This window comes from Typopeltis vanoorti, chromosome 17 (assembly GCF_054136105.1).
Source record: "Typopeltis vanoorti isolate ZY-2024b chromosome 17, IOZ_Tvanoo_1.0, whole genome shotgun sequence".
NCBI classification, from domain to species: Eukaryota; Metazoa; Arthropoda; class Arachnida; order Uropygi; family Thelyphonidae; genus Typopeltis; species Typopeltis vanoorti.
Window position 1 is genome coordinate 56,731,616 of NC_143565.1, and position 12,722 is coordinate 56,744,337.

General features: G+C 36.1%; 1 protein-coding gene across 4 annotated transcripts in view; it reads right to left on the reverse strand.

The window, feature by feature from the left end:
- The window catches only part of LOC150097413 (uncharacterized protein C19orf47 homolog), a 172,004-nt gene that overhangs the window by 12,118 nt on the left and 147,164 nt on the right, over window positions 1–12,722 (reverse strand). For all 4 annotated transcript variants that reach the window (XM_090407372.1, XM_090407370.1, XM_090407369.1 and 1 more), the window contains one exon: window positions 10,993–11,199. In XM_090407372.1, the coding sequence (XP_090263498.1) occupies window positions 10,993–11,199 (207 nt within the window). The remainder of the gene's footprint in view (window positions 1–10,992; window positions 11,200–12,722) is intronic.

The window sequence follows — 12,722 nt, forward strand, 5'->3', positions numbered from 1 at the left end:
AAATTGAATTTCATATTAAAAAAAAGAATAACATGTAAGAAAGTTTTAAAGCGAATAAAAGTTGAGCATCTCTCAGATGTGAACTGTAGACTAAAATACAGAAAGATTATTGAAAAGAAAATTAAAGAGTTTGAGAACAGGAATCAAACCTTGGAGATTCAGTGGCAAACTCTGAAGAAAACCCTTATTGATTCAGCCAGAGAAGCATGTGGTGACGTTGTGTGCAAGGATAAAAAAATCAGAACTCCCTGGTGGACACAGGAAGTTAAAGAGGCAGTGAAGGAAAAGAAGAGAGCATATCAAAAGTTCCTGGCAAATAAGTCAGCTTGTGCTCTTAGAGAATACAGAGACAAATGTAAGAAAGCTAAACACTGTGTAAAACTAGCTAAACAAAAGTCATGGGAGGACTTTGGCAAGAATATAGAAAATAAATATCAAGAAGGTGGCAAAATATTCTGGAGGTTGTTGAAGAAGCTTAGGAATGGAGGAAAGAGTGCTGTAAAAGGAGTTAGAGATGATAAAGGTGACATAAAACAGGAGAAAAAGATATCCTTGAGGTATGGAGTAAATACTTTGAAAAACTGCTAAATGAAACAAGCAGTGATGACAGCAAAGTGATAAAAAACACTGACCAGGCATGCAGTCAGGAATACATATCCATACTTGAAGTAGAAAAAGCCATCAAAGGCTTGAAATGTGGAAAGGCAGCAGGAGTAGATGATATTCGACCAGAAATGCTGAAGTATGGTGGTATAAAAGTCTTACAGTGGCTGCACTGCATAGTTCAGAAAGCCTGGACTGAGGGACGAATTCCTGATGATTGGAGTAGAGCTCTCATAGTACCCATATATAAAATGGGAAATAAAACTGAATGTGAGAATTACAGAGGTACTTCCCTACTGAGTGTTCCTGGCAAGATCTATGCTAGTATACTTGAGAAACGGTTGAGAAGAATTGTGGAAGAAAAGCTTGGTGAAGAACAAGCTGGATTCAGGCCAAATAGAGGCCGTCAGGATCAGATCTTCACTTTACGACAAATAGTCGAGAAAGCATGGGAATATAACAAAGATCTGTATTTAAGTTTTGTCGATCTGGAAAAGGCATATGACAAGGTGCCAAGAGAGAAGCTATTCAATACGCTGCAGTTATATGGTGTCAATGGGGCATTATATCAAGCAATACTTAGTCTTTATTTGAGTTTTAAGTCAGAAGTTAGAATTGAAGGAAGTACAGGAAGATGGTTTAATGTTAAATCTGGTGTGAGACAAGGATGTACATTATCCCCTCTGTTATTCATTATCTATATGGATCACATTATGAAGGAAAGTGGTATTAAACATGATATCAAAATTGGAGATGTTAATGTCAGCTCTTTGCTTTATGCGGATGATGTTATACTTCTAAATAAAACCGCTACAAGTCTGCAAGATTCTCTGACTAAATTGAATAGCTGTTGTAATAGATATGGTATGAAGGTCAGCAATAAAAAGACAAAGACAATGAAAATAGGCAGAATCATTGAAAATGTCAACTGTGTTGTGAATGGAGAACCTGTGGAACAAGTAAAACATTTCAGTTACTTAGGCACGATTTTTACTGAAGATGGTAAATTAAATATAGAAATAGACAACAGAATCAGCAAAACTGGTATGGTGGGAAGTCAATTGAATAAATTCATATGGAATAAGAGATAAATTAGTCGGAACACTAAATTAGCTGTATACAAGACAGTGTTCAAACCAGTTTTAACTTATGGATCTGAGAGCTGGGTCAGAAGTAAAACACTTGACCAAAGACTAGAAACCACAGATATGAGAGTCCTGAGAAAGATTATAGGCATGAACAGATGGCATCAATGGCAATATCATATTAAAAATGAGGATATTAGGAAAGAACTTGACATTGTCAGCATCCAGGAATGCGTTAGCAGAGCTAATCTCAGGTGGTATGGTCACTTAAATAGAATGGGAGAGGAAAGATTAGCAAAACAAGTGTTCTCTGCCAGGTTGGCAGGAAACCGACCCAGAGGAAGACCAAGATATAGGTGGATTGATACGGTACAAAGTGCCTTAGACGATAGAAATATAAGATCTGATAATGTTGGAGTCTTGACAAGTAACAGACTGATTTGGAGGAAAATTGTAGATAGGAAGTTAGTATTGATGTTAATTTTTCATGTAGTACTGTCATATCCTGTACACCCTTTGAGGGTACATGACAGGAATTTGGTGATGATGATGATGATGATGCATATGATTGGTGCGGTATTAACAAAAGATCGCGCAACCGAAAGATAAAAGCATAGCTGACAATTGAGTTGAAATGCTAACTCGCTTCAACCGAATTCCATATGTGAAACTGCCCTAACATTCATTATATATATATATATATATATATATAAGTAGCCTGTGTAGCTCAGTGGATGTGGCGTTTGCACACCATCGCGCTAGGCCGCACGAAGGAAGTCTTGCTTTCGAGTCTAGTCGGCGACTAGAGGAAATTTTTCTAAGCCTTTTTTCGACCGGTTCCCGAGTTAGTCGATCTCTGGCACGGGCAAGCAGGTTTTTCCTCCCGGAAACTCGGGTTTTTCGTCCTGTAAACTCAAGAAAATCGACCGTAGAACCCACATTATTTCAGACATTAAAATATATTGTGTTAGGGTTAGAGACCACGAGATGGCGGCACATTTGAGCCGTCTCTCTTCACTGCGTACCGCTTAATTAGTGATAGCCTTGGGCCATCTGTCTCTGATTGGGTACCAGTGGAGATTGAACTGCCCACTCAGTCTCCAAAAGTTAGATAGGGCTAAATGGCCTCGCCTACTCCCGTATATACGGGAATAAAAAGGCGTTAGTTGATTTGATGAGTTGATATATATATAACTTAGTTTTAACACTTTTACGAATTTTAACATGTTCGGTTGAATTTTGTTGCTGCCTTGGGAAATCGAACTCACACACATCTAATTAATAACAATAGTTTTTAGTTACATACTGTGATTGCCCATGCAACATATGGTTTTGTTTCAGTCTATACAGCATAGTTTCTGTATGAGGGAAGTTTTTCTGAATGTGATTCATTAATTAGTGTGTTTTTATCCCAGTTGTCTCTAATTGCACTATTTGTTGAGAAATATATTACACAGACTCCTCATACCTTATTCACTGGCATAATAAAAGTACTTGTTTTTATTGCCTCTGCAGTATAGTGGCTGTTAGGGAGGGCATGTTGTTTACCACTGCAAGCGAGTTACTATCTCCCCACATGAACTTGTTTAAGCTTTTTTTCGCGTGTGAAGTATATGCGAAACTTTTATTGGCAATAGAAAACTAGCTTGGATGACAGTGATAATATAAAACGAGTTTTGATATGTATATAAAGTCAATATGAACAGTCCCTGATTACGAACGCGTGATGAAAGGGACAGGAAGATTTGGAGCTTCCCTGGAGAGCATTTGAAGTAAATACAATTAACCACTGAAATACGCAGGAAGCAAAGTTTATGAACCAACACCAATGTGTGAATTTTTCCATTAAAATATAAAAAATAACAAAAAAGAAATAATAAATAATAAAAGTTAAATACTTTTCTTTTAAAATAAAAAAAATCTACTTAGTCTTAATGCATTTTAAATTTGTTTTCATTATTTCACGGCCCCCCTCAACAAAACCTATGACCCCCAAGGGGGCTGTGCCCCACAGTTTGGGAAGTGCTGCACTACAGTTATATGGTGTCAATGGGGCATTATATCAAGCAATACTTAGTCTTTATTTGAGTTGTAGGTCAGCAGTTAGAATTGAAGGAAATACAGGAAGATGGTTTAATGTTAATTCTGGTGTGAGACAAAGATATACATTATCCCCTCTGTTATTCATTATCTATATGGATCACATTATGAAGGAAATTAGTATTAAATCTGACATCTAAATTGGAGATGTTAATGTGCTCTTTGCTTTATGCGGACAATGTTATACTTCTAAATAAATCCGCTAGAAGTCTGCAAGATTCCCTGACTAAATCGAATAACTGTTGTAATAGATATGGTATGAAGGTCAGCAATAAAAAGACAAAGATAATGAAAATAGGCAGAAGCTTGAAAATGTCAACTGCGTTGTGAACGGAGAACCTTTGGAAAAAGTAAAACATTTCTGCTACTTAGGCATGATTTTTAGTGAAGATGGTAAATTAAATATGGAAATAGACAACAGAATCAACAAAGCTGGTATGGTAGAAAGTCAATTGAATAAATTCATATGAATAAGAGAGAAATTAGTTGGAACACTAAATTAGCTGTATACAAGACAGTGTTCAAACCAATTTTAAATTATGGATCTGAGAGCTGGGTCAGAAGTAAAACACTTGACCAAAGACTAGAGACCGCAGACATGAGAGTCCTGAGAAAGATTAGAGGCATAAACAGATGGCATCAATGGCAATATCGTATTAAAAACGAGGAGATTAGGAAAGAAGTTAACATTGTCAGCATCCAGGAATGCATTAGCAGTGCTAATCTCAGGTGGTATGGTCACTTAAACAGAATAGGTGAGAAAAGATTAGCAAAACAAGTGTTCTCTGCCAGGTTGGCAGGAAAACGACCCAGAGGAAGACCAAGATATAGGTTGATTTATAAGGTACAAAGTGCCTTAGACGATAGAAATAAAAAATCTGAATAATGTTAGTCTTGACAAGTAACAGACTGATTTGGAGGAAAATTGTAGATAGGAAGTTAAACGCGTGGATAGGCTTATGTGTTCATCACACATGTTGAACTGGATTTAAACAGTATTGATGCGAACACAGATAGATAAGAAAATAACTATTTATTAACTTAAAAGCTAATATTTCGCTGGTATTATATCCAGCATCTTCAAGCACACAAACAAAGTTTGTTACAAATGCGAGACAACCACAATTTGGTGTAACAGTGGGGTTAGTATAAGTAATTGCAGCATGCGCAACACAAGACTAAAGTCCTAATACAACGGCATCTAAGTTAAAAAAATAAATAAAAATTAAAAAAAAAAAAAATAAAAATAAATAAAATTAAAATAAATAAATATTAATTTGGTCTTAGGTTAACTGTCTCCCAAATCTTTGGTAAATTTATACAGCCATACTTGTTAAGGTTTGGAGTATGTTTTAAGGCTTCTGTTGATTCCAGGAACAACCTCTCTGACTTGTTGAAGCTTCTGTGCAATACTTTTGTTTTTTTCCAATTGATCCTGAGTGCTGGGGTGTCCAAAACATGGTCATGCCAGACCTGACTTGCCATAGCGAAAGTGCCGGATATATTTTTTGTGTTCACTGAGGTGGATGTCCACAGTTCTTCCTGTCTGTCCGTAGTAGGCTCGATGACAAGATCAGAGCACTTCATAGACCCCTGGATGTGATAAAGGAGTGAATCTGTCCTTAGGTGAACAGATGAGAGTTGACAATTTCACATAAGGTTTAAATACGGTGCACAGTTTGGTGTTTGTTAAGCACCCTAGATATCTTTTCAGATGTGCCTTTAATGTATGTGATGGTGATAGTTTTGTTGTAGTCTTCTGTGGTAGATAGTGGGGGGGGGGGATTTCTGGGTAGCATTTAGTGTTTTATCTATCTTATGGGGATTATAGCCATTGGTTATGAAGGTGTGGCGCATGTGAGAAAGTTTAGCAGTGTGAGCAATGTCATTGGAACAGATTACTCTAGCTCTATGGGTTAGTGTTTTTAAGATACCATATTGTTGAGAAGGGTGGTGGTGTGATTGTTTATGTAAATATCTCCCTGTATGTGTGGGGTTTTCTATAAACCAAAAATAAGGAACCTTCTGGAAGACGTTGTGATTAGTGTGTCCAGGAGGGGCATGCAGTCATTGGCTTCTAGTTCCATTGTAAAGTGGATTTTAGGCTTGTGGAAAGGGAAAATATACAAACAATTAGACGGGACAGCTATGGGATCCCTGCTTTCTCCCCGCTTAGCCAACTTCTACATAGAACATCTGGAAAAGTTAGCTATCAACACAGCCATTCTCAAACCTAGTCTCTGGCTATGCTATGTTGATGATGTGTTTGCTATTTGGTCAGATGGCCTAGACACATTGAATAAATTTTTAGTGCATCTAAATAGCCAGCACCCTAAAATCCACTTTACAATGGAACTAGAAGCCAATGGCTGCCTGCTTTTCCTGGACACACTGTTCACATATCTTCCAGAAGGTTCCTTATCATTTTCAGTTTATAGAAAGCCCACATACGCAGGGAGATATTTGCACAAAAAATCACACCATCACCCTTCTCAACAATATGGTATCTTAAAAACACTAACCCATAAAGCTAGAGCAATCTGTTCCAATGACATGTGCCACACCTTCGTAACCAATGGCTATAATCCCCATAAGATGGATAAAATACTAAATGCTACCCAGGAATCCCCCCCCCACTATCACTACTACAGAAGACTACAACAAAACTATCACCATCCCGTACATTAAAGGCACATCTGAAAAGATATCTAGGATGCTTAACAAACACCAAACTGCGCACCGTATTTAAACCTTATGTGAAATTGGCAACTCCCATCCGTTCACCTAAGGACAGATTCGCTCCAGGAGTCTATGAGGTGCCCTGTTCTTGTCATCGAGCCTATTACAGACAGACAGGAAGAACTGTGGACATCTGCCTCAGTGAACAGAATAAATATATCCGGCACTTTCGCAATGGCAAGTCGGGTCTGGCAGACCATGCTTTGGATACCCCAGCACACAGGATCAATTGGAAAAAAACAAAAGTACTGCACAGAAGCCTTAAAACATACTCCAAATCTTAACAAATATGGCTGTATAAATCTACCAAAGATTTGGAAGACAGTCATCCTAAGATCAAATTAATATTTATTTATTTTAATTTTTTTTTTTTTTTTTTCAAAACTTTGGACTACTATTTTTCAAAACTTTCAAGGACTACTATATTTTTTTGTCAAAACTTTGGACTACTGTTTTTTTTTTTTTTTATCTTAGATGGCGCTGTGTTAGGACTTTAGTCTTGTGTTACTTATTCTAACCCCACTGTTACACCGAATTGTGGTTGTCTCGCATTTGTAACAAACTTTGTTTGTGTGCTCTGAAGATGCTGGATAATACCAGCGAAATGTTAGCTTTTAAGTTAATAAATAGTTATTTTCTTATCAATCTGTGTTCGCATCAATACTGTTTAAATCCAATTCAACATGTATGATGAACACATAAGCCTATCTATGCATTTAAATATTCTTCACGGAGATAATATCATACGCAAGGCATGACAATACAGTAAGTGGAAAGTAAAATTGGCGCAGCAACTGAACAGCCTTCTTAAAAAGGTGCCGAGATACCAAATTGATACCAAACTGTAAAAATTAAGAACAAGTTTCACTCGGCCAAAGCTCACCGTATTTATAAACGAGCGAGTTTAGCACTATTATGGGAACAGATATACGCTACTCGCCGAGAACTTTCAAAAATAAATTCTTCCATCAGTGCACTACATGATATACTATCTAACATTTTGAACCCGGAGCTATGGGATATCCTGGGTGAATCTGCAAACATTTATACCAAACTGTATAAAAATTAAGAACAAGTTTCACTCGGGCAAAGCTCAACGTATTTATAAACGAGCGAGTTTAGCACTATTATCGGAACAGATATAAGCTACTCGCCGAGAACTTTCAAAAATAAATTCTTCCAACAGTGCACTACGTGATATACTATCTGACATTTTGAACCCGGCGCTATGGGATATCTTGGAGGGAATCTCTGACTCACAGCCAATAAAGAATTCGCTAAAGTTAAAAACCGGCACCAGAAGAAATTTGAAATCCTCCAGCAACGCAGCAGCCGCAATTACATCAAGATGTTGTTGTGAACTTATCATCGTTAACCTTAACCAAAGAAGCCAAGAGTGCATTAAGTCGTGGACACAATTTTTACCGTTACTCCTAAAGAAGTTCCAAAAACCAAAATAATGGCTTCTGTTGAACATGGAATAAACAACCTACCTCTAGCAATAGCCAATAATATTAGGCTAGATGTGGCCAATATCGTAATCCATTCTAAGCCTCCCAAAAATAATATCCCACATAAAGAAATAATGGCACTAAAAGAGCTACGCAACAATAACCACATTATAATAACCAAATCAGACAAAGGAAATGCAACTAGTAATGGATACAACAGAATATGAAATGACAAATTATAGATCGAGATCCCACCAACTCACAAAAGAATAAGGTGTGCAAGTTATTGAACAAAGTTACTTCCTGGCCAAAAGAAACAATCAACAAACTCAAACCTTTTCACGTTAAAACACCCAGAATATATCGAGTTCCAAAAATCCACAAACAAGGTACACCTTTACGCCCTATTGTAAATAGTATAAACAGTCCTACATATAAACTAGCTAAACATTTAGCCAAACTACTAGCCACTTGCATAAACAATTCCCCCTCTTTTGTTAAAAATTCTACCCACCTAAAATGTATTTTAAAAAATTGCACCTTAAATAGTTGACCTAATTGTGAGTTTTGATATCACCTCATTATTCACTAATGTACCATTGACTGAAACACTTAACTTACTAAATTCACAATTTCCCCCTGATATATTTCAGCTATTTAAATTCACAGTACAGGCAGGTTATTTTACATGGAAAGGGAAAATATACAAACAATTAGATGGGACAGCTACAGGATCCCCTTTTTCCCCCCCTTAGCCAACTTCTACATAGAACATCTGGAAAAGCTAGCTATCAACACAGCCACTCTCAAACCTAGTCTCTGGCTACGCTACGTTGATGATGTGTTTGCTATTTGGCCACATGGCCCAGACATATTGAATACATTTTTAGTGCATCTAAATAGCCAGCACCCTAAAATCCACTTTACAATGGAACTAGAAGCCAATGACTGCCTGCCATTCCTGGACACACTGATCACACATCTTCCAGAACGTGCCTTATCATTTTCGGTTAATAGAAAACCCACACATACAGGGAGATATTTACACAAACAATCACACCATCACCCTTCTCAACAATATTATCTTAAAAACACTAACCCATAGAGCTAGAGCAATCTGTTCCAATGACATTGCTCTCACTGCTGAACTTTCTCACCTGTGTCACACCTTCATAACCAATGGCTATAATCCCCATAAGATAGATAAAATGCTAAATGCTACCCAGAAATCCCCCCCCCCCCACTATCTACCACAAACGACTACAACAAAACTACATCACATATATTAAAGGCACATCTGAAAAGATATCTAGGGTGCTTAACAAACACCAAACTGTGCACCGTATTTAAACCTTATGTGAAATTATCAACTCTCATCTGTTCACCTAAGGACAGATTCACTCCTTTATCACATCCAGGAGTCTATGAAATGCCCTGTTCTTGCCATCGAGCCTACTACGGACAGATAGGAAGAACTGTGGACCTCCGCCTCAGTGAACACAATAAATATATCCGACATTTTCGCTATGGCAAGTCGGGTCTGGCAGACCATGCATTGGATAACCCAGCACACAGGATCAATTGGAAAAAAACAAAAGTACTGCACAGAAGCCTTAAAACATACTCCACACCTTAACAAGTATGGCTGTATATAAATCTACCAAAGATTTGGGAGACAGTCATCCTAAGACCAAATTAATATTTATTTATTTTAATTTTAAATTTTTTCAAAACTTTGTACTGCTGTTTTTTTTTTTTTTTTTTTTTTTTAACTTAGATGGCACTGTATTAGGACTTTAGTCTTGTGTTGCACGCTGCAATTACTTATGCTAGTCCCACTGTTACGCTGAATTGTGGTTGTCTCGCATTTGTAACAAACTTTGTTTGTGTGCTCTGAAGATGCTGGATATAATACCAGCGAAATATTAGCTTTTAAGTTAATAAATAGTTATTTTCTTATCGATCTGTGTTCGCATCAATACCGTTTAAATCCAATTTAACAAGATAGGAAGTTAGTAATGATATAAATTTTTCATGTAGTACTATCATATCCTGTACACCCCTTCAGGGTACATGGCAGGAATTTGATGACGTTTTGATGATGACATAACAAGCAGAACAAATTTTATAGGATGATATGCTCACTTGGCACTCTATCAATGCACACATAATTCATGCCACATTTTGATGAATCATCTGATTGACATTATTATTTCGATGGATATGCTCCTGCCCTATAGTTGTTTACCAAGCTTCCGATGTATACAAGTGTTGTTTACTATTGGTTAGTTATTTATATTTTCTAAACAAATCTCTTTCTTTCTCTCTCTCAGGTTTTCCACTCCCATCATGTGAATATCTAGACATTATAGGAGGGCATGCAATTCCTTCCACTCCACACTTACTGGACACACACATAATACCATAACTATAAATTATTAGTAATTCATTTGTGTCTCTTATAGGTATTACTCATTCTCACATGGCTCATGTCTGATTAATTTTGGTTCACATATTTACATCTTTCAGTAATTTGAATATACCAACCAGATATAGGATTCCCTTTAATTAGTGGTTTCTAGTATATCCTGAAACAAACACATTCTCATCTCCCAACACGTTTTGGTTTAAATCAATGCAGATGCCACAAGAAGTATGAGACAAACTGTCGTGTCCCACCCCAAGGTTAAATACAGCAATAGGTGATTTGTCCATGCTTGTTAATACAGTAGGAATATTTGTGGCATAAGACTCTAAAAACATCCTAAAGTATTGGAAAGTATGTATAACTATAAATTATCACTTCGCCAGAATTATATATCTTGACATAAACTGTCATATGCAACACAGCAATGCAGAATGAACCTATTGTTGATACGGAAATATGAATATGACAACATGACTGTTATCCATGGAATAGCTTCAGTCAAATAAATAAGCAAAATCATTTTATTATAAAAAGGGATAACATGAATAACTTAATGCATATGATAATTTTCAAGATGCAAACTTACCTGGGCTTAGAATGCCAGCAGTGGTTATTGCTGATTGATTCTTTTTCTGTAAAGTAGCTTCTGCAAGAGATTTTCTAAGGATGATTGTAGTAGGCTGAATAGACTTTGTAGTGGTAGACACAGCAGAGGAAGATGTTTTAGGACCTATTCTTCTTATTATGCTCACTTTTTTTAATGATGGCAATGATTTCTGGTTTGACATTATCACTGAAAAACATATTAAATAAAAGTTAACATCACCTTGTTTGGACAATATATTTCAATACTTGAAACTTTTTGAACCACCTTACCAGGCACAACAGATTTACATATTCACCAAAATATGGATAATATGTAACAAAGTTGCAGGAACATTAATATGAAGTGTGTAAGTCAAGAGTTATCACCATTGGAGGGGGGGGGGGGGATAATCCATAAAACTCAAGAGAGTGCCAGATTAACTTGCATTCACATCAACATCTCAGAGCCAGTGATAATGAAAACAAGAAACGACAATTCCTTACAGAATTTTTTTTTCTTTTATCAAATAATTGCAGTTTAGTATTAATGGAAGGACAAAATAAGATAAACTTCCAAACAGTACTAGAATTTTTACTTTTAAATCACTAAAAAGACAGCTATTGATGGGTATGGGAAATGGTTGTAATCATTTACTGCACAGGGATATTGTACCTGCCTTGGAAAAGCACTGTCAGAATCAATGTGTTATTCCTGAACAGCTTTCATCAAAAACAATTATTTTATGAAATAATCCCATTTGTCCAAGTTTTTTAAAAAAAATTATATGCTCTAAATTAAGTTTAGTTTATTCATAATCCCAGTTAAAAATTACACTTCACAGAATGTTTAGTTCCTGCACTTGTAAAGTTTTCTTCATAGAAAACAAAACATAAATCTTTACATATATCATGACATTTATAATAATTTATAATGTTATCTGCAGTAATCTGAGCTGCAGTATCCCTCCCCCACCCAATTAGAAACTGAAACAGTCATGAAATGACTGTTATATACCAGCTGAGCCCTTTGTATAACATGCGATTAAAACAATATTAATAACATTATAATTATTTTCAATGTTCATCTGGTGCAAAAATAGCAAAATAATAATAATATTGAATACTTTGTTTTGAAAGTAAGGGGAAAAAACAAAAGAAATATTTCTGTTGATCTGAACAAGCTGTTTTCGTCAAGTTTTTGGTTTGGTTTTTGTTTCAGTTCACAATAATTTGGTTTTAGTTCATTATTTTGGTTGAGTGCTGTGTGTTCTAACTGCCTCCACAATGTTTATTAATAGTGTTGTGCATTTTTAATAGTGTAAACAAGTTGACATTCATAGTGTTTTCTTAATTTTGTGTAGCTATAAAATGAATACATCTCCAAGAAAGCATTCAAAAATATGTACTCTTTCTCAGCACATATCCATGACTTAAAGACATATTGCCAATGAGTGTGGTGTTGGTTTGGGTACTGTTAATGCGATTTTAAGGTTTAGGGAGACAGGTACCTTTTTTCCTGACAGAAAAGGAAAATGTGCTTGAAAAAGGAAAACTACAATTACTCAAGATTGTTTACTAGTTAGGAAAAGCAAAACGAATTCAAGATTGTCTACTGTAGACTTAAGAGACTTGACAGGTAGTGGGATTAATGTTTCTAACATGACAGTTCGTCGTGTCAGAAACATTAAACCAAAAAAAGAAACAACTGTTGAACGCTATGCAGAAAAAGAG